The sequence below is a fragment of the Nannospalax galili genome, unplaced genomic scaffold (genome assembly GCF_000622305.1).
Source record: "Nannospalax galili isolate Female #2095 unplaced genomic scaffold, S.galili_v1.0 scaffold95, whole genome shotgun sequence".
In the NCBI taxonomy this organism is placed as follows: Eukaryota; Metazoa; Chordata; class Mammalia; order Rodentia; family Spalacidae; genus Nannospalax; species Nannospalax galili.
Window position 1 is genome coordinate 10,967,606 of NW_008342393.1, and position 22,109 is coordinate 10,989,714.

At 39.7% G+C, this 22,109-nt stretch overlaps 1 protein-coding gene across 1 annotated transcript in view; it reads left to right on the forward strand.

The window, feature by feature from the left end:
- Nucleotides 1-355: 355 nt before the first annotated feature.
- The window catches only part of Ankfn1 (ankyrin repeat and fibronectin type III domain containing 1), a 167,626-nt gene continuing 145,872 nt past the window's right edge, over nucleotides 356-22,109 (forward strand). The window contains exons 1-3 of the mRNA XM_029565982.1: nucleotides 356-504; nucleotides 17,523-17,724; nucleotides 20,580-20,790. Of these exons, the coding sequence (XP_029421842.1) occupies nucleotides 17,539-17,724; nucleotides 20,580-20,790 (397 nt within the window). The 5' untranslated portion in view covers nucleotides 356-504; nucleotides 17,523-17,538. The remainder of the gene's footprint in view (nucleotides 505-17,522; nucleotides 17,725-20,579; nucleotides 20,791-22,109) is intronic.

The following is a 22,109-nucleotide window of genomic DNA, read 5'->3' on the forward strand; positions in this document are numbered from 1 at the left end:
TGGATCCGAGTGACAGTTGGTTCTGATTCAGCATTGTGTGCCAGAAAGCTTGTCATTCCCGTGTGCTGTTCTGAATGGTACAATAGGCTAAACACACACTGAACTCATGGTACCCTTCTATTACACACACACACACACACACACACACACACACACACACACGCACGCACACACACAGAGGCGTGGGAAAGCCAGCCTTCCCCACTGCAGACCCAGGAACACACCTTAATTTCGAGCCAAGCTATTTTCCTCGCCCCTTCTCTCCCCATGCATCATTTACGCTTTTATTTTGCATTGGGAGCAGCTTGGTGATCATGGACTTCAGCTCTTGCCTGGAGTGATCCTGTTCGCATTTTATTCTTTGCACAGAATAGGAAGGAGGTTCGCTTGCTTCGCGCAGAGGGTGAGCTACAGGAGAAAGCAGAGCCAATGTGATTTATTGAATGAAAGCACTGGACAATTACCAACAACTTGTTCCTCTGCTGCCTCTAACAGCCTAAGCTGGTAAGTCAAATTTATTGCTGTCTTTCATGTATAAATGTGGAGCTTCCTTAGTCACTGATGATTTTTTAAATGTGTTTGTGTTACTGTGGTTTAAATCATATATATATATATCTTCCGAAGTTCGCTGCAGACGGTCTGTGAAGAACGCGACCAGGCAGGCACACACAGTGGTCTGTGGTAGCGCATACACAGCCACTGAGCAGCCAGAAAGGGGGTGGGGGAGGCCTCCTTCCAACAATTGAGCATTTTCTTTGCAGTGAGCTTAGTCACATGAAGAGCTTGCGTAACTGATTAGCATTAGCAATCAAAAGTTAAATAACTGTTTTGTCATAGAAATCATTTTTCACTCACGTTCCTGAATACCTTGCTAAATACCTGTTGGATCAAGTAAATGGGTCCCACCATGCTGATGATCCTGTTCCCAAACTCAGGCACATTGCTGCCTTTGATCTAGTTTGCAGTCTTGGCATACAGTGTGAGGTCAGAACTCTGTCCCTCCTGGGCCAACATACTCAGAAATCATGTGAGGTCTGTGACCGTGAGGATCCCTGCCAGGGTAACATGATGGCCATGCATTCAAGGTCATGGTCTATCCTCTGTTTTTTCTTTATTCCACTAAGATATCTGGCTGGTAGGGTGCACTGGCTTCAAAGTGAGGTGATGTGTCCTTTTGCCTGTGTTGGTTGTTGGTGTGACTATAGCCACAAAGAGAACTACTGATACTCGAGGATGAGTTTGCTTCCCTACTGGGTTCCAAAAATTCCCATATTCACTTACCTCCCTCTTTCCTAAATAAGATGTAAGCTGACCTCTGCAAAGGGGAGAAGGAAATGGAGAAAGCTATTACTTTTCCTACTCTCCCTCAGCTGGTCTCCCTAGTTATGTTTGCCTGGGTACCACAAGACTTTATGGCAGCCTCAATCCATCTCTGGTAAGTTCAGAGTCCATATAAATGTCACAGAGAGTTTAACGTCTGGTGCACTCTCTCTGCTGTACATCACTGGCCACTCAGATGAGGTTGTGGCCTTGAGTGCTGACAAAGATGGATGATGTTAGAACAGGGAGCAGCAGGATTCTCCAAATAAAAACCAAAGTCAGGAAATCTGAGAGATGGGTGAAGTTTCTCCTAGTCAAAAAGATGCCCGAACTACTCCATCACAGAGGAAGGCATTTCTCCAAAATTATTTTCACAATTTCACAAACGATGGCATCTGAATAGGAAGGAAACAGAGCCGCCAACCTGTTAGCAGGCTGGCGCGGTAGCAGGGGTAGCGTGCATGCATGCTTTCACTGCTTCCCAGACTGAAACATCCCTTTAGGCTCCCTAGACTGCCATTGCTCCATCCTCCCATTCCCGGTTCTTTGGAAGAAGACACACTACGCTCAGTTGTATTCAGGAGATGCTGGTTTCAGCCAATGGTGCAGATGGCTGCACAACACTGCAGATGGACTTAACGCTACAGAAGTGGTTTATTTAAGTCATCAATGTTATGCTAAGCATGTTAGTGTGTCACTGCTCATACCGCCTTAGTCATCAGAAACCATGGAGTACAATGTATCTGGGGACTTGGGGCTTTATATCCTCCTCTCCTCTAAGGGATACAGAGCATCCAGCAGGAAGCCAGAGCAGAGAAGTGCCATTTGAAAAAAACTCTAATTCAACTAAATAAGGCATTTCATCATGATTTTTTCCAATAGTCATCAATCATAATTAATTTGCTATACTCATGATCCCAAGATCCTAAATGTCTTAAATGTTTTGAAAGAAACATGTAGGTATTGGGGGGGAGGTGAATGTGGGTAGCATCCATGTGTATCCAACTCTCAGTTGCTCAGATTTCCCCGCACAGGGAATTTGCAGTTACAAATGCACTATAATTTGAGGATATTAAATTTAATATTAAAGGATATTTTGACCACCAATAAACAGTCTCACTCTAGCATCAGGGTGTCTGAAATTATTTCATTGGAGATCATTAGATATTTCTAGGTATTTCTGTCTTTTAGAAAATGCAAACATTCTCAAAAGGAGTAATGAATTAGCCATTGTCCCTTCCAATACATGAATGCATTCATGTTTTAAGCTGAAAGGCACTCCGATAATGTTGAATGGTTGTTGTGTTGGTTATCCTGCTTTCTGTTTACTCCATTCCTACCTCCATGAACTTCCTTTAGAGTTACTTCACTCTGGATCAGAAAAGTGAGTAACCTTCTGGTCAAGCTTTCACCTTCTTTTGATAGAACATTTGACAATACTATCTACATTTTCTGTAGACCCTGAGAGTCACATGCAGAAGAACAGATCACTGATCTATCTCTGTGAAACTCATGTTTTGGGGAAAGTGGGAAGTTAGTATTTAATTGGGACACATTTTGTTTCTCAAAACAGTCTCAAGATCAATGATGCAGATGACTGCACAACACTGCAAGTGTTCTTAATGCTACAGAAATGGTTTAAATCGTCGACTTTATGCTAAGTATATTTTGCACAACAAAATATATTTTTTAAAAAAACCTATCGTGTTTCTCTTACATTCCTTTCATTTTCATTTTATTTGCTCGTTTACAACTTAATTACATATATTGTACTTTGATCATATTCTTCCCCCATTCTCCTCTCTTATCTCCTCCCCTTCCCACTGATCCCCTTCTGCTTCCCAACAAGTCTCCTCCTATTTTCCTGTCTGTCTTTGTTTGTTTGTTTGTGGCCCACTGCATTTAATCAGAGTTACCTGCTTGTGCGGGGGCAGGGCTGTTATTTACTTGAGCAAGAGCATCTTACCAATGGCTATACTACTGAGGAATCTCACTGCACTTCCCTAAGCAACTATCAGTCATTAAAGCTCCTCAGGGAGGGGTGGGGCTTATCAGCCTCTTTCTCCTCCATGATGGAATGCTGATGGGCCCAGTTTTGTGCAGGTAGCCACAGTTTCTGTAAGTTCATAGCCATACCCTGTCCAGAAGACAGCTTTCCATAGCACTCTTTCCAACCTCCGGAGGATCTTACCTTCTTTCCACCCCATCTTCCCTAATGTGCCCTGAGCCTTGGAGAGGGTGAGTGTCTCATTTCAACTTATTCTCTGAGCTTTCACCACTCAGGAGTCTCTGCATTAACCATCACTCACTTCAAACAGAAGCTTCTCTGACTAAGACTGAGAGCAGCACTAATTTATTGGAATAAACAAATATTTAGAAGGAAGTTTGATTCATGTCCATATTGAGAAACAACAGCAGCAGGTTCCCCCCCAGGGTCTATGACCTCTACATGTAAGGGCTTTTGAATATGCTTTTGAACAGGTATAGATTCTTCCTGTGGCGTGTGCTTTAAATCCAATCAGAAAGCAGTTGGTTAGCTCCATAGTCACCAGCTCTTGCGGGCTTTTCTCAAGAGATTCATACATGGTTGCTCCTTGACATCGTTTCCATACTACCTCCTTTTCAAACAATCCTCTGGCTCCTATCAAATTCTCTAAAAATGCAGATCTCAACTTTTTAAGAATACATATTTTAATTTTGAGTTGACATGTAACAATTATGCGTATGTACTAAGTACAGCATGACATTTTAGTCTATGTGTATAATGCACAATGATCAGGTCAGCATGACTGATGCATCCGTCACTGAAGGGTCTGTGGTGTTCCCCTTTATGCACAACTTAATATATTTGCTCCTTAGCCTATGTGTGAGGCTCTGAATGGTTTGACCCTGCTACCTCTCCAGGCCTCTTTCCTGTTTCTTATACAGCTGATGAAATGCACCACCATGTGTCAGAGCCCAAAGGTCTCTCCCTCCAACATGGGTCTACCAGTCACACTATGACATAGGCTGATCCACCGGGACTGTGTTTTTCTATTCTTGCTAGCTAATTTCTCATTGGTCTTTCAAAATCATTTTTAGGCGTCACTTTCTCTGACCCCTTTCCCACCATCTCTTTCCCCACAATCACTTCCTGTCATGGCAATGTCAGCCACTCACCCTCTGTGTTACTTCTGTCTTAGGCCATTTAAGGGGAGTGTTCAGATACAGATCCACATTGCTTGTGTTTGAATCCTGGATCTGCCCTTTAACGGAGCCTCAATTTCTTGTTAATGAAATGAGGGTAATAGGCCTACGTTACAATGACTATTATGTGATTCAAGAAGTTTATCCATGTAAAGCTGCTGCAATGGACTAAAAGCTTACATCCCTTCAAGATGCAAATGTTAAAAGTCTAACGCTTGCATTAGTAATATTAGAAGAGGAGGCCTTTGAGAGGTGGTCAGATCTGGAAGGCAGAACTCTAGTGGCTTGGATTAGTGCTTCCCCAGAGAGGTGGCTAGCACCTTCTACTTAATATAAGAGGACACATCAAGAAGGCTCTGTCTATGAACCAGAAAGCAGCCCTTATCAGGCACTGAATCTGCAGGAACCTATCGCCTCTAGAACTGTGGGAAATAAATTTCTGTTGTTTATGCATCCCAGTTGGTTAGTTTGTTGTGGCAGCATGAATGGACTAAGATAGGCACAAACCTAAAAACCTGACTTACCAAAAGTACTATAGAACACAAACTCCCATTCATGTAGCATAGAATTTCACAGATGTGCATTTGTTTCATTTCCTTTCTGCCCTATGAGCTCCTTGGGAACAGCTAGGGTAACCATTTTAACTTTTGTAGGACTTTCCCAGTTTTAGCATTGAAAGTCTTACAAACAGAGCTCCCACAATCCCCCCCCAAAAAACTGAGACAGCTAACAATTATGTGTGAGATGTATTTTATTCCTTTGTGAAGTCCCAAGATCCATCATAGGATGCCTAGGTTACAAACATGTTTGTTAAATTATAGAATCAATATTATCTTTTGACCTTCTTCCCCATAAACATATTCTTTAAAACTTAAAAAATCAGGAGCTGGCTCAGCGGCCAAAGGTGCTTGTTGATAAAACTGACAACCTGACTTCAATCCTCAGGACCCATGTGGGAATGTGATAGGAGAGAACCAACTCCTGAAAGTTGTCCTCTGACCTCCATATGCATGTATGGCCCATGTGCATGCAAATATACACATATACATAAATAAACGTAATGTTTTTAAACATTTGTAAAACCTTTAAAAATCAATGTTCCTCTTGCTGTAGAGTCACAACTGACATTTCAAAATATATATATATATAAAATCCCAAAGAGCACAGAAACTAGAAAGGCTGTTTCATTCTGTACTATGTCAGTATTGTAATAGAATTGGCCACCCCTTAGCAATCAAAGCCACACTTGTCATGTTAACAGCGGGTAGAAAATGGAAGGGGTCAATGTTTCTTTTCTGTCTAGTGACAGGCAGGTTGAAGTGTGAAGGTCCCCTAGTTCACACTGCAGACCGAAGAACAATATTGCTCCAGTCAGAAATGTTCCCTTCACCAACCGCATCTGTCCACCCACCTGTCAAGAACAGCTGGAACTCCTGCTTCTGATACATTCTGTCTCTCAGCTGCGTCTCTTCCAACACTGCTTCAGATCTGTTTCCAAAGTACAGAGACACTGAGAAATCCTTACACCTAAGCTCCAACAAAACATGCACTCATAACTAGGATAAGAGATCCGAACTTCAGAATCAAGGTCTAGCATAGAGGATGCCAGGCATCTAGATGAAGTCGCCTTATAGAATTGTTGGAAGCGTGGTCCTCAGAGTCACAGTTCATATCTTACCCCTCCATTCTTGGTTGTAAGGTCTTGGATAAATTACCTAACTTCTCTGGGACTCAGTTTCCCTGTTTATAAAATGAAGATTAAATAGCCATTTCTCAGTCTTTTGGCAAAGGTTAAATTGAACATGGAGATAAAAATAACAGTACTTGCAGGGTACTCATAGAACTCATAGGGTTCTTAATACATTTTATTTTAGCCTATGAAATCAAGGCTTGATTTCAATTTGTGTATTAGATATTTAAAGATAAACGTTCATATCATCAAAGTTGAAGGCAAAAGGGAGATGACTCAGGAAGTGGGGACAAACAAATGAAGTTGTGCTTGCAGCTAACATACCCACAGCGCCACAAGAAAAAACACTTGGTTGTCTGCGTGCACACCACGGCTCCCGGAAATCTCCTTGGGCAGTCTGTGGGGGAGAAATGGAGAGAAGTTATCTGTCTTCTGAGGAATGTAAGTCTCCTGTCTCTCATTGGTCTACTTTTCCTCCTTCCAGATAGTGTTACCCAGTCCCTCAAGGTAGCCACAGTGAAGCTGAACCCTTCATAGGTCTCATTGGGTCAGGCTCCGGCAGCTACTGTCACAGCAAGTGTGGTGGAGACCATGCCAGAACTCACCCCCAGCGCCAGCTGAGGAGCCAGGTTAGGAGAAAAAAACAAAGGAAGTCTGAGGAAGCAGCAGAGCCTGGGGAACAGGTGGCTGTGAAGACACTCTGAGGAGGCTCCTTTGTACCTGTCACTCCTGCTTGACAGCTCAGCTCTACCTATAGTCACGCATCCCTCACAGGTCTCAAAGGGAAAACAAATCAAGTGGTAATATTTCAAACAGCAGACATTTCTGATGAGCCCAACCTCTCAGTCATTCAGGGTTTTCACTTTTTGTGCCTTCTGTAAGAAATCTTTTTCTTAGCCAAGTTCACAAAAAAAGTCTCCTATGTTTTCCTCTAGAACACTTGGTTTTAGTGCTTACATTTAGATCTACCATTTATTTGGGGCTAGGGAGATAGATCAGCTTGTACAATGCTTGCTGTGTAAGCAGGAGGACCACGCTGTGGATCCCCAAAATCCATGCAAGTAGTGATTGGGAATGGTGGCCCACCTGCAATGCCTGTGCTTGGAAAGTAGAGATAGGGGATCCCTGGAGGATTAGCCAAAACAGCGTGCTCTGGGTTCAACTGAGAAGCCCTGCCCCAATGAATAAGGTAGAGAGTGACTGAGGAAGACTCTAAACACCAGTCTCAGGCCTCCACAGGCACACATGTGCATCCATACACTTGTGAACACGCATACACACATGCATCATGCCACACACCCTGATACATGCAAAAAGACATCTATGATTCATTTCAAGTTAACTTTTGTATGTGATGTGATGTTCTTTTTCCCTTCATGTCTTTACCCATTGTTACAGCAGTGTTTATTCAAAAGGTTATGGTTTCCTCTATTTAATTACCTTAACACATTTTCAAAAAAGCAATTAATCATATGTGTTCAGCTTACCTCTGGGGCCTCGACTCCAGTTCGTTCTTCTATGTTTCTGTCCTCACTTCACTGTCGCTTATTTTCAATTCCAAAACTGACCTTTATGTTTTCATGACTATAGTGTTATAGCAAGTCTTGAAATGAGATCATGTATGTGTCCAACTTTGTTCTTTTTCAAAGTTGTTTGGGTTATGTTGGGCACTTTGCATTTCTATATAAGTGTTATTACAAAATAAGCCATCCACTACTATTTTGATTGAGCCCCCTATTGAACATACAGGTCATCTTGGGAAAATTGATACAGTCATGGCACTAATTCTTCTAAGCCATGAGCAAGATCTGTATCTCTATTACATCTTCAATTTCATCCATTAATGTTATGTAGTTTTCAGTACAGGCTTTTCTTATATTTTGTTACATTTATGACTAAATATAGATTGATTGGGTTATTCTATATAAACTTTCATGTTTTAAAGTAAAGACTATTTCACTTCATATAGTTATAGTTATTTTGCCCGTATGTACTGGTTAGAATGCCCAGTGCAATCTAAAAAGCAGGAGTGGACATTTTTGCCTTTCTTCTGATTCTGGAAGGACCTACTTCATCTTTAATCATTAAATGTGATGTTGGCTATAGATTCACATTCATTGCTATGACCACAGTATCTGACAGAAATGAGAGAGAAAGTTTTTATTTAGGCTCATCGTTTCAGAGGGCTTCAGTCCACCATGGTGGCAAAGGCATGGAGAGGGAGAGTGGCAGAGGGAGAGTGTAGCAGATGTTCCTCACATCACAGCAGACCAGGAAGCAGAGACCAAGACAGGAAGTAGAGACTTGGCATAAACTTCTAAAGCCCACCACCTGTGACCTCCTTCCACCAGCTCTTAGACACCCCTCCTAAAGGTTCCACAGCCCCTCAAAAGGGCAACAACTAAGGATCACATGCTCAAAGAATAAGCCCATGGGAAACATTTCAAACTCAAAACTTAACAAAAATGTTATCACTGTCAGGTTAAAGAACTTCCCTTGTATTCCTGAAAGTTTTCTTTTCAATCACGAATGGATTCTGTGTGTTATTGAATTCAACCGCATTTGCTTATCTATCAAGGTGACCATATGTGCTTCTCTTCTTTATTCTCTTAACACAGTGTGTTACATTGACACTGAGTTCAATTGAATTGGTGGTTGAATGCCATACAACTATTGCTTTCCTGGAATAAACCTTGAAGTATTTGGTTACCTCCATGTTCACGACAGACATTTAGTCTATCCTCTGCCTGCCCCCACTCCACCTGGTGCTGGATATCCAAGCTAGGATTCTGATCTTGCCCAAGCACTCTACCAGTGAGCTAAATTGCCAATCCCTCCTTTCTTTTCTTGTGAAAATTTTCCTGGATTGATATCAGAGCAACGCTAGTCTAAAAATAAATTCAAAGTTTTAAAGAGTTTTATGCAAAATTGGTATCATTTTTTACTCAAATATTTGGTAGGCTTTAACACAGTATAACATTTATTGAAGATTTTTAAATAAATTATTAGAATGAAGAAAAAGAAAACAAAAAACTAGAAACGACTTACCTATAGAGGATGCCCCCTCACAAGTTATGTCCTAAAACCTCCTCTGTAACCGTGTTGTAGACATCAATCCACCTCAATCGGCCACATGTCTCCTTCCTTTGGAGATCAGGTCCCCTATTCTTTCTGAAAGAAAAACATGTCCATCTTTAGTTAGAGCAAATCCCATGGATTTTAATTTTCTTATTTGAATAGCTAACAAGTGGATAAACAGTGGTATAGCCACACAAGAGAATGCTATAGCAATAAAGAGAGGAACAATTCGTACACACAGGATGTGTAAATCTCAGAATAATCTGAATCAAAGAAACTGGATTTAGACAATTTGTTCTGATGGTTCCCTTTAGATGGAATTCTCGAAAATGGAACCTAGTCTATAATGATCAGAAAGTAGATTACTAGTAGCCTGGGAAGAGAGGATAAAATGGGGGATGCAGTCATGGGAGGGGGGAAAATACAAAGAGACATATGAAAATTTCTGAAAATGGTGGTTATTATTAATATCACCACGGCAGTGGCTTCACAAGTGCATATATCTATCAAGGCTTATCAAGCTGCACTTCCAAAATCATGTAATTATTGCATGTCAACTATACCTCAAACATGCTATTATGAGATAACTACTAGTATCTGTTGAATAATTATTTCTAAGCACTTTGCTAAGTAATTTCTATATATTTTTCCACTTAAAACTCCAATTTTTTACATTGTTATATAACTACTATTACTATGAGGAATATTGTTAATGATAAGGAAACTGAAGATCAGAGAAACAAAATAATTTGCTCAAAGTCACAGAGTTGGTAAACAGAAAAGACAAAACTTAAAGATAGATCATCTTTCTAAGTCCCAAATTTATTTATTTATTTATTTATTTATTTAGATCTTTTTGAGACAGCATCTCCCTGTAGCACCACCTGGCCTGGAACTCACTATGTAGACCATGCTGGCCTCAAACTCACAGAGATCCGCCTGCCTCTGCCTCCAAAGTGCTGGGATTAAAGGCGTGTGCCACCACGCCCGGCAAAGTCCCAACTTTTAATATTATGCTTAAATCCACAAAGATTGTCTTGGAATTGAAGAATGATGTCCATGAAATTAGCTGTCAAAGAATATTGTCAAAAGAATGCCTTTCCAGGTTGGGAAAGATGGCTCAATGATTTAGAGTGCTTGCAAAGGACTAGAGTTAGTTCCCAGCCCACATTAGGCTACTCACAACCACCTGTGTCTCCAGCTCCAAGGGATCTAACACCCTCTTCTGGCCTCTGTGCACACCCACACACATGTACCAAACATACATACACCACACACACACACACACAAACACACACACACACACACACACACAAATTAAAACTTTTTTAATTAAAAAAAAAAGAATTCCTTCCCATAGTTAACTAAAACAGTTTCCCTGTCAAGCCTCCCTTGAGACTTTGTATCTATTTCACACATCAAGCTTTTCACTCAATGTTTGAGTCGTCTTTTTTTTTTTTTCAGTCCAATTCAGTAACATAGCCAATTGTGTTGCTGTCACTTTCAAGATATTCTTGTGGGTGCTATATGTACCACATGATGTATAAGGATTAACAAGAATTTTACATGACACAGTGACCAAGTGAAGGTTAATAATGGGAATATTTACAAAGGAATGGACAGATTAAGGAAAACCAGTAAGGAACAGTAAGGCTTGAGGTAACAAAAGGAGGGAGGGATCTCCATACTACAGAAGGGACAGCTCCAAGGAAAACACACATGACACAAGTACCCCACCTCATGGTCCAGTTTTCATCGGTGTCTCCTACTGGCTGGTCTTTATTAAGTCCATGAGCAAGAACAGCTGTCCAGTATTCAGCCATCTTTCATCTGTGTCAGAAGTTTGGTTTTTCACTTGTGCTGTTAAATGCATTCCTCAGTCTTTTAATTCTTGTATGCTTTTGAAAATGGAATTGTTTTTCTCAATTTCATTCTTTTAATTCAGAAAGGAGAAAGAGGGTTCAAACAAAAACATGTTCACATGATCTTTTCTATTTATACTGTTTTATGTTTGCTGTCTAGTTGCCTTGCAAGTACTTATTTTTCCTTGTGTATTTGTCACTGTCTAATAGACTTTCATTTCAGACTGAAAGAATCCCATAGGTGTTTGTGGTAGAGAAGATCTAATACCAAATTACCTATTTTAGTTATTTAATAATATCTTAGTTTTCCCTTAATTATTGAAATGTCATTTTGAGGGACTAGAAAAAGTCTTATTTGGCAATCCTTTCCTCCCCTCCTTTTGAACGTGCTAGCTCACCGTCTTCTTTTCTTCTGGCCACTGGTGAAAGATAAGTAGCTAATCTTTTCAATTAGCTTTGTATACATTGTCATTTTTCTCATGCTGTTTTCACAGTTCCTTGTTTGGGGGTTTCAATAGCTTTTTATGGTGCATTTAAGTGTGAATCTCTTTCACTTTGTCCTATTTAACGTGTATCAAACTTTAGATATACAGGTTGATGCTTTTCTTTATCACTCTCTCACATATTCTTTTTCCTGTAACTCCCCTCCTCCTCTTCTTCTGGGATTCAGATCATGCAATCATGCAGCTATTAGCACACCGGAAAACATATCACATATCGGAGACTCTTCTTTTTTATTTTTTAGTCTTTATTCTCTTCAGACTGGTTAACCTGAGTTGATTTATCTTGAAGCTTGTTGATTTTTCTGTCCAAATAGGCTGCTGAGTTCGACTAAAGTTTTCATTTCAGTCATTATACTTTTTAATTCTAGAATTTCTGTTCTGTTTCACAGTTTTCATCTCTTCATTAGTGTTCTCAATTTGATGAGAAAGTCTCATAATTGACTTCTCAGACATGATTTCCTTTCGTTATTTAAACACATTTAAAATAGTTAAATGTTTTATGCAATAACACCAACATTTGGACTTCTTCTAGGGCAATTTCTATTGACTGTTTTATTCCCCTATATGGAAAGTAGTTTTTATTTATGTCTCATAATTTGCTGTTGAAAAATAAATATTTTAATAATAATATGGAAACTGTGAAAATCAGATTATTCTCTCTCCCCAACATTTGTTGTGGTTGTTGTCATTTAGCAATTGTGGTATCTGTATTTGTAATATGAAGCCACTAGAATCTCTGCTTGGTTAACTTATAACAACTCAACAGAGCTTTCCTCAGATGGCTCCGATCAGTGAGTCTGTCTCTTACAGAAGGGTTCTGCCTGTGTTGGGCACACTACCAACACTCTACAGACTGGGAACAACTCTACCTTTATCTCTATTTCCTGCTTGCACAGAGCCTCAAAGTCAAACAGAGATGAGAGGAGTTTCTTTCCTATCATCCTCCTGTGGCATGAATATGATCCACGAGATTTTCAGGAATATGCCAAAGCTTTTCAAAAATCTTTATTTCTAAGACACACCATTACAAACTTCTGAACAATTTTAAACAATTGTTTTAAACTGCTACTACTGGTTTAAAAGAAAAACATCCCTGAGAAAGAGGTCTTTGGTGGGTTCTATGTCAAAACAAGAATGGGAAAGTTTACAGTTGGAATCTTCTAGGGAAAAATAAGACAGATAAATAATGACAGTTTGAGGAAATAGAAAACAAAGTTTCTTTTAATATTTTATTTATTATTCATATTTTATGTGTATAAGTGTATTGCCTGCATATACATAAGTGCACCCATGTCATGCAATGCCCCTGGAGTCAGAAGAGGGCATCAGATCCCCTGGAACTGGAGTTACAGATGGTTGTTAGCTGCCATGTGGGTGCTGGGAATCAAATCTGGGTCTTCTGGAAGAGCAACCAGTGCTCTTAACCACTGAGCCACTCTCCAGCCCCTAGAAATGAAGTTTTGACCAGCCTCACAGTTTCTCTCCAGTGGCTGGAAGTCTACTATTTTTACTGTGAAGGTTGATTTTCAAGAAGGCCAGAGTCTGGGGAAGAGAGAATAGAGCACAAGAAATTATAATAAAGCTTGATACTGCTTCTGAATTCAGCCTTCTTTCTTGAATAATCAATCTGTGGTTGCTTAAGCCTTTGTTTGATTTTCAGAATTTGGGGAAAAATAATTTTGATGATATTTGATAGCGTTTCCATTGCTTTGATAAAGGAAATTACTTTTTATTCATTTATTTTTTTAATGCATATGAGTGTTTTACCTGCATATATGTAAGTACACCAGTGCAGGCAATGCCCGCAGAGGCCAGAAGTGGGTAGCAGATTCCTTGGAACTGGAGTTAAGGAAAATTGTTAGTCACCATGAGGATGCTGGGAACTGAACCTGAGTTCTCTGCAAGAAAACAGATATATTCAGTATCTCACAGATATATTCAGTCTCATATTTTACTTTCCACATTATATTATGTGTCTATTGTTTTATATTTGTCTTTATTCCATGGTCCCATCTAATAGCTTAAAATTCTGCTTTCCTTTTTAATATTTTATTTATTTTATTTCATGTGTATGAGTGTTTTGCCTACATATGTGTAAGTGCACCTGTGTCATACAATGCCCATGGAAGTAAGAAGAGAGCTGGGAATCAAACCTGTGTGTGTGTGCTGGGAATCAAACCTGTGTCTTCTGTAAGAGCAGTCAGTGCTCTTAACCTCTGAGCCATCTGTCCAGCCCCTAAAGTTCTACTTTCTAGTTCTGTTTTAGTATAAGTTACTATAAAGATCCATACCAAATAATCTAAACTTGGATTTTTCTATAAAAATAAAAATTGAATAGCATGGTAAGTATATAAAATCAGATTCAAGATGTTTAAAACAAACAAGAAAGCTGAATAATGATATATTTTGGTGTCTGTAGTTTTGTAAAAAAGACTTGCAGTATCTTAATAATTCCTATAATTATTTATTATTTATTTATTGATGATTACAATGCATCAAGAAGATAGCAACTTTCGTCTGTTCATTAATTTAATCTTTGCAATTCTATACTCAATGTTCCATTGTCTATTTACATGTGATCAAATAAGCTCAGAAAATTTAAATAAGGTACCCAAAGTCACATTATGTTGTACATAACAATATCAGGATTCAAGCTTGAGCCCACCAAATTCCAAAGCTTGTCCTTTTCAAAGAGTAAAAAGCTAAGAGCATGGTTAGTTGGTAGAGGCATTCATATTTATAAGAACAGACAGCAGAAAATTGTCTTTCTCATTATCTCTCATCTGACAAATTTGTAAATATAGAGGAAAAACCATAATGCTAAATGAAAGTTAGGAGACTGAAAACATGCTAAAGAATAGCCTGGGAGAAATGGACAGCTGGGGGAGGATGAGGAGGAAGTCAAAGGCAGAGAAAGTCAACCTACTCCGACAGAAGGGAACAGATGGGAGATGAGCAAGGACAAAGGGGCCATGTGGGTAGGTGTCATCAGTTAGAGGGCAAGTAACTGGAATTTGATCAATCAACAGGAATTTATTTGCTGGACTCCTGGGCATTGTGGGAGCTACAAAAGAATGTAGAGTTATTTGGGGAAGGGTAATGATGCAGACAAGACAGATGGCTGGACTGGGGTGTTCATGCTGGAGGAAGAGGCTAGAGACAGAAGGCAGAAAGAAAGAGGTTAAAGCAGCCCCTCGGTGAGCTATCTTGTCTATGAATCTGGAAATCAGTGGAAATAAACTAGAGAAAATCCTGTAATTGCTATTGAGTCAAAGAAAAAAAATTTAGATGGGAGGAAAAAGATGACAGTCATCTACCTGTTCCATTCCTGCTTTATGACAATTAAAATGGTATTAAAGATTTATAAAAATGCACTTACACCCACAATGCCCTGCATCATCTCTCCAATGTAAGCATGTCTACTTAGTTAAGACTGGGTGGGGCCTGATGGGCATGACTAAGAAGAATTTGGCCTGCCCATCTTAACAGGAACAAAAAAAGTCTTTCTGTCTTAAAGGAAGTTGTCTATTAGACTTAAAAAGTGCCCAAGGACATTTAAAACGTCAGGAAGGTAGTGTTCCATTTGTTGGAGAGAAAATAAATCAGGGTTAGTTGGTGCTAATGGGCATGAAACCCAGTGGAAAAGCATGCCAAGGCAACGACTTCTCCATGTAGGCCTCTGGTGTGTTAAGACGTTCATATGTGTTCTGTCATTCTAAAGTATCCACTGAGTACCTTCCATAACAATGAGTTAGCCTCTAAGCTCTTTGCATGTACATTGTCCCAACAATAATACATAAATCCTATTATTACCACTTTTATACCTATTTTCCACTTTATAAAGGAAAATCATGAGGCAGACAGATTAAATAACTCATCCAAGATTACACTGTCAGGAGGTAAGAGAGTAGGAATTCTTATCCTAACCCATATTATATTTCTTTTACCTTGAGACAGGCATATTTTAGGCACTGGGGTATGTGAATTAAGATTTGACTCCTGAGAAGTACATAGGTTAGCTGGGAGACAGAAAGCTGGCTGAAGAATTGTGCTATAACAGGGTGTTTACTATACAGACATATGCCAAGTGGATGAGTAAAGAAATATATAAATCTGCCTTGGAAGTGTCAGCAACTACTTAAGTGATGGAATTTAAGACTCAATGACCATTTCTAAGGTAATGAAAAGAGAATTCTAATGTTTACAGAGTAATACATGCAAAGAGACAGAGGTGGGAAACCTTTTTGGACAGTGCTGGGGATTAAACTTGGTGATCTATGGATGCTAACAGCATTTTACCCCCAGCTCTAGCCCCTAAAAGTTTGAGCTCTTCAGTAAAATCTCCACAGAGATCAAAAAAACTGAAACATGATAGGAGATAAGATAAGCACTTGTATGTAAGGCTAAGGGAGTTATCATTGAAACCAGTTGTATGAAAAACTGGATGAATGAAAGAGACTCTACATACTTCTATAACATGGGATGCACAAGGTTATAGACACTCAAGGTTTAGAGATAACTTAAAGGTGACAGCTAAGTAGGAGTAGCAGCATTACAAGTGGAAGACACTATTCAAAATATGATAGAACGCAGGCTAGGCATGGTGACACTCGCCTTCAATCCCAGCACCTGGGAGGTAGAGACAGGTGGATCTTGGTGAATTTGAAGCCAACCTGGTCTACATAAAAAGTTCCAGGTTATCCAGGGCTACATAATGAAACCCTGTCTCAAAAAGACAAAAGGGGGGGTGGAAAGATGGCTCAGTGGTTAAGAACACTGTTCTTCCAGAGGACCTGGGTTCAGTTCCTAGCACCCACATAGCAGCTAACAACCAGCTATAACTCCAGTTCCATGGGATCTTGCGCCCTCTTCTGGCCTCCATGGGCATTATACACATGCGGTACACTTATATACAGGCAAAAAACTTATACACATACATAAAAATAGATAAATGAATTTTTTAATGTGATAAAAGGTGGCAAGAAGGCAGCAATGTGCTCCAGAGAGCTTAGGGCCCAGTACCCTAGAGGCCTCAGTGAGTGAAACACACTTTGTATCTCAGTGCCCAGTCTAGCAAGTCCATTCACGCATTTGTTCGTCCAATACACATACACTAGGTGACCACAGCCTTTCTCCATATTTCAATAGCAATACCCAAATTCATGGTGGATGGACTTCGACATGACTATGCCTGATCTCCCAGAAACTGGCTTCACGTGTGGCACAAGTGGGGACCTACTAGAAATTTTAGCAACAGCAGTCAAGTATTACTTGGAGAATGCTAGTTGAATGTGCTCTGGAGGACCTCTGACAGGGTATTCAGGCTAAGCATGGCTAGTCCTATAGACACAAGTTCCCTGAGCCTCTGCACACTGGGGGAGCTAATAACATGGACACAATTAGCTTCTCAACTTGACTGCCACCCCCAAAAGAAGGAGCTGTGCAGATAAGAATTACACCTTCTTATCCATCCAATGGAGGTTAGCATCTCAGAAAGAAGTAAAAATAAGTCCAAATTACATAAATTTGAGATTACATATACCCTTTAGATACAGCACTGAGACACATCCTCAATTGGGTGAGATACTAAAGTCTTTGAGCAGATGTTCATATCATGTAGGGTCGTATATAAATGGATATTTTCATAGTCAATGGAGGGTGTCATCTCATTCCTGCCACTCTGAGGCAGAACCCAAGCTGTTTGCTTTTCCTGGGTTTCTGCTTGCTTCTCTAAAGCAGGAAGATGAGGCCAATGGTCTCTATGGGCCTTTCCAGCTGGAATATTGTATTTGGATTCCAGATGGTTCTTCGAAATGATAGAGTTCTTTGTCGGTGTCTAATTCTGTTGTGTGTAATTACTACATGCTATTTTCCTCTTCTTAGGAACTGCCGAGTGAAAATGACCCAACAAATGCAGAATTTACATCTTTCTCAATCAAAAAAGCACAGTGCCCCCTCGTCCCCCAGTGCTGCCAAGCGCTTGTACAGGAACCTCTCAGAGAAGCTGAAGGGCACCCACGCGTCCTTCGATGAGGCCTATTTTAGAACCAGAAGCGACCGGCTGAGTCTCAGAAAGACCTCGGTGGTAACAGATTCTTTCTATTCCTGTGTTGGTTCCATTTGTTTGACAATTTGATTAATTTTTCTATTTTTACAAATTTAAGTCTGGCAGGACAGGAATTACATGTATCTACAATGTTATACAAAGTTGGAATGATTGTGAGATGCTTTTCTCTTTTTCTTAATTTCCTTCCTTTTTTTCCTTTAAATTTTCTTTTACTATTAGACCAAAGAAACACATTATGTGTAGTGCTGGGGGCTGGGGATTGACCCCTGAGCCTTGTGCATTCTAGGTATGCAATCTGTCACTGAGTGACATCTCCATCTTCTTAAATTTGTGTGTGTGTGTGTGTACACATATACTTATATATTTGAGATGTGTTTCTTTGGTCTAGTAGATACAAATTCCATGAGGCTGTGCACACTGCGGGGGGGCGGGGGGTAACAGTATGCACACATATGCTTCCTAAAATGTATCATTACATTCATCTTTGAATTCCCAGGCATTCAGCACAGAACAGGAAATACAATTGGTTATAGCTTCCCATTAGTTGATAACTGAAAGTGTATCAGTTCATCAGGAAAAATGAATCTTTTCCTGTTGCTAAACTGTCTGGCCTGTGTAGATGTCATAGTAAATTAGCTAATAGCAAAGGAGATATAGGGCATTACAGATGTTCTCAGACAGTAGCTCTCTGCACTGACTATGGGTAAAAGCTGAAGGCTTACTATTTTGTAGGAGGGTAAAGGCTCCATTTGTCTGAGCTTTGAACAGAAGTAAATCCTGGCTTTCCCAGAGAGAAGCAAGTTAGAGTTTGGAGGAGGAAATAACTTAAAAAGGAAAACAAATATGGCACACAAGAAATTAGAAATACTAAGGATCATAAATAAATACACAGCATAGACAGGACAACATTTGGCTTTTGAATTCATTTGTTTTCTAATGTGTTTTCTCATCTCACAGTCATCTTCTGAGAGGCATGGCTGGCACTCAGTTGTGACTGACACATAGAGGCCCTTCAGTTTGGTAGACTGTGGAGAAAATGCTTTTCCATTCAGTACGATGTCTTGCAGCAAGAAAACAGCATACCAAAATAGCTTTCTCCCCTGAGTCCTTATTGTCAAAACAAGCATTTGCATAATCACTTCATATTTTCCTCAAGTTCCTCCTCTGTGGTATAGACTCAGCCAAAGCTGACCAGCAGCCTTTAATAGGGAGAATCAAATTTTGATGAAGACTTAAAATAAAACCTGCCTGTCTAAACATTTGGTAACTGAAGATTTTCTACATGTTAATCAACTGACTCCAGTGCTAGGGCAAGGCCAATGGCATTTCAACATCTTTAGAGACAATACCTTTAGAGACGATATCACAAATGTCGAGGAAGAATATATCTTCGTCTTCTTTCAAGAGCTACAGAAACATGTATTTATGGGGAATCTTTATTATTAATCTTTTTAAAGAATTCTTCCAAAGAACCATATTGTCCATCACTATTCTTATAGGTGATTTGTACTTTATAAATATTCAACTTCTAGCCCTCTCAAGCAATTAACTATTCAGCACTTAAACCCTCCCGGGGAAAACCACTTAAACTTCTCCCCTCAACTCAAAGATGTTAGGTGTCCAGTGGTTGGGGTTCTGGGTTAAGAAAGCATAGGATTGAAGGACCCAGGGTATATATCCGTGGGTTTTATTGTAGCTGTGACAAAGAAACACCTGATAATAACAAGCTAAAGAACAAAGGGTTTATTTGGGTTCATGGCTAAGAGGGTTCAATCAATTGATGGTTGCTTGACCCCTACGCTTGGCAGAAGATCATTCAGACAGGAGCATGTAGCAGAGGTTGTCGTTCACTTCCCAGTGGATGGAAAGCAGAAAGAAAGGATGTATAGGAAGAGTCCAGGGCAAGATGCATCCCCAAAGACAAGCCCCCAATGAGCTATATGTCCTCCAACTAGGATCACCTCCTCCTCACTGCTCCAGATAATGCCACCGTATTATGAATTCATCAAAGATTTAATCCATTGACTAGATCAGAGCCCTTATGATCTGCCTAAAAGAAACATCCTCACAGATAATCCGGAGGTGTGGTTCACTGATCCTCTGGACGCATCTTAACCCAGTGAAGTTGAAAACCGAAATGAACCATCATGGTTCGGACCTAGCCATGTGATAGGTTATCAGAAGTCCGTAATTAGGGAAGTGGCAAGCAACATCTATGTTTTAGGAGAGTAACTCTTGAAATAATCTGGAGCCTGGATTGAGGAGGTCAAGACTTAGCAGAAGACAAGTCATTGCCATGGTCAAGACAAAGGAAAATAGCACCTGGGATGGAAAGGGAGGGAAAAGTTGAGAGAAACAAAGAAAGTGGACTATCAATACAGAGTAGTCATAATCAGAACTACCTGTCCCTCATTATCTATGCCAGCATTTCCCCAGCTGTGTTCTGCAGAGCCGGATTCCAGGGATAAAGTTGAATGCAATAAAATATATATTAATGTGACTAAAGGCTCTGAGAGGTGCTTCAGTAAATAATGGCATAACTTGGGTTAATTCAATGCTTAAGAACATGACCTAGTAAATAGTGTCCTTTCAAGAGAATACTGGCTTGAAAAGAGCTGGTTTTCTCACTTTCTTATGGACTGAGCTGTACTACACAGTACCATATCATCCCATCCCATCTAAGCATGTCATCCAGTCAATGCCCATTAGAAAGCATGACGGGAACAACACGGTGCTTACTTTGGAAACCCTGGGATAAGTTGTAGTTTTATCATTATCCACTTTCAAGTGGCTATGCAGTCCCTGAAGCAATCTCTAAAATTCAGAGACCCTAGTTTGTGACATTGTACCACTCTTCTTCTCCTCTCCTCCAGAATTTCCAGGGCAATGAAGCCATGTTTGAGGCAGTTGAGCAGCAGGACCTGGATGCTGTGCAAGTCCTCCTCTACCAATATACACCAGAAGAATTAGATCTGAACACTCCCAACAGTGAGGGACTGACACCCCTGGACATTGCCATCATGACCAACAATGTGCCCATTGCTAGAATTCTTCTGAGGACAGGGGCCCGAGAGAGTCCACACTGTAAGTAAACATGAGTATAAAAGACCATGACATTCATCAGACCTATGAAATCTCTGTGAAACCAAAACTAGCCATGATTAGCCTTAAAAGCAGAAATGGTTGGCTCTACACAGACCTTGAAATCTTTTTTTTAATGATGTTTTAATTGCTAAAACCATACAAATAAGCTAAATACATTGGAGTCACTCAGGATATTGTACCTGTGACCTATCATAAATTCATTTGTGATTGTCTTGGTTTTTTTGGTGCTTTAATTTTTTTTTATTTTTTAAAGATTTGTTTAAAGATTTTTTTGTTAATTATTTATTTAATAGCCACATACTTAGAAGAAGCATTTCATTACAACAGCATTGACATATTCAATAACAACTTTTTGAACTAAGATGCATCTTTTTCAGAATTGGCCGTAAATTTTTAGGTTTACAGTTGAATTATTACAGTTATACAATGAGTGAGTAGGAAGGATGGACTGGCAGGTTGGCAAGCTGGCAGGCTAGTAGGTGAGGTGACTAAGCAGTCAGATATTCCTGATCAGGGCCAGTTTGGGGGGAAGAGATGACCTGCTCCTGCTGTGAGAACCCTGGGTTTCATCCACTTCTCTACCAAGATATTTACCAAACTCTTAAACAAAAGACTAGCAACTCCTCAAAGACCAATTCTGCCCTCTGTGATTTTGTAAAGTTCATCCCACCTTGCATGTCCTTTGTCCTGCAGAGTTTGGATCTGGCCTGAAGTGTCTTAGCTGTCTTTCTCAATTCTGACAGTCTCATAACTGTGCTATCACTATTTTTTTAATTTTTAATAACTACATGATTAAAGGAAGCATTTCACTACAGATTTAACATATTCAGTAACACACTCCAGAGCAAGAGTACATCTCTTTCACAAGTGGGTACAAGTTTCTAGATTCACAGTTAATACAGTTATACAATATTGAACTCAGTATAAGACCGGTAAGAGATAAAATTGAATGAGTTTTTTAACCTTTAAAAAAGATCTCCATTTCATTTTAGAATATATTGTTCCTTGCAGAAAGACTCATTGTTTTTGCTACTAACACAGAGATGTTGGTGCATGAATCTCTAATCTGTATGCATCTGATTATTACTAGTCAAAATCGGTTGCACTTGGATCCTTGGCGCCTATGTATGACTATGAAGTCATCGGGTAGATCTCAATGGTACTGTTTATCACCTCTACTAATTAGCATGACATAAATTTCCATGCTTCATCCTCAAATATAATACATTTTCTTAAATTTGTTGATATTTTAATGTGTGTGTATATCACACAGAACATCCCAAACCATCTTATTCGAC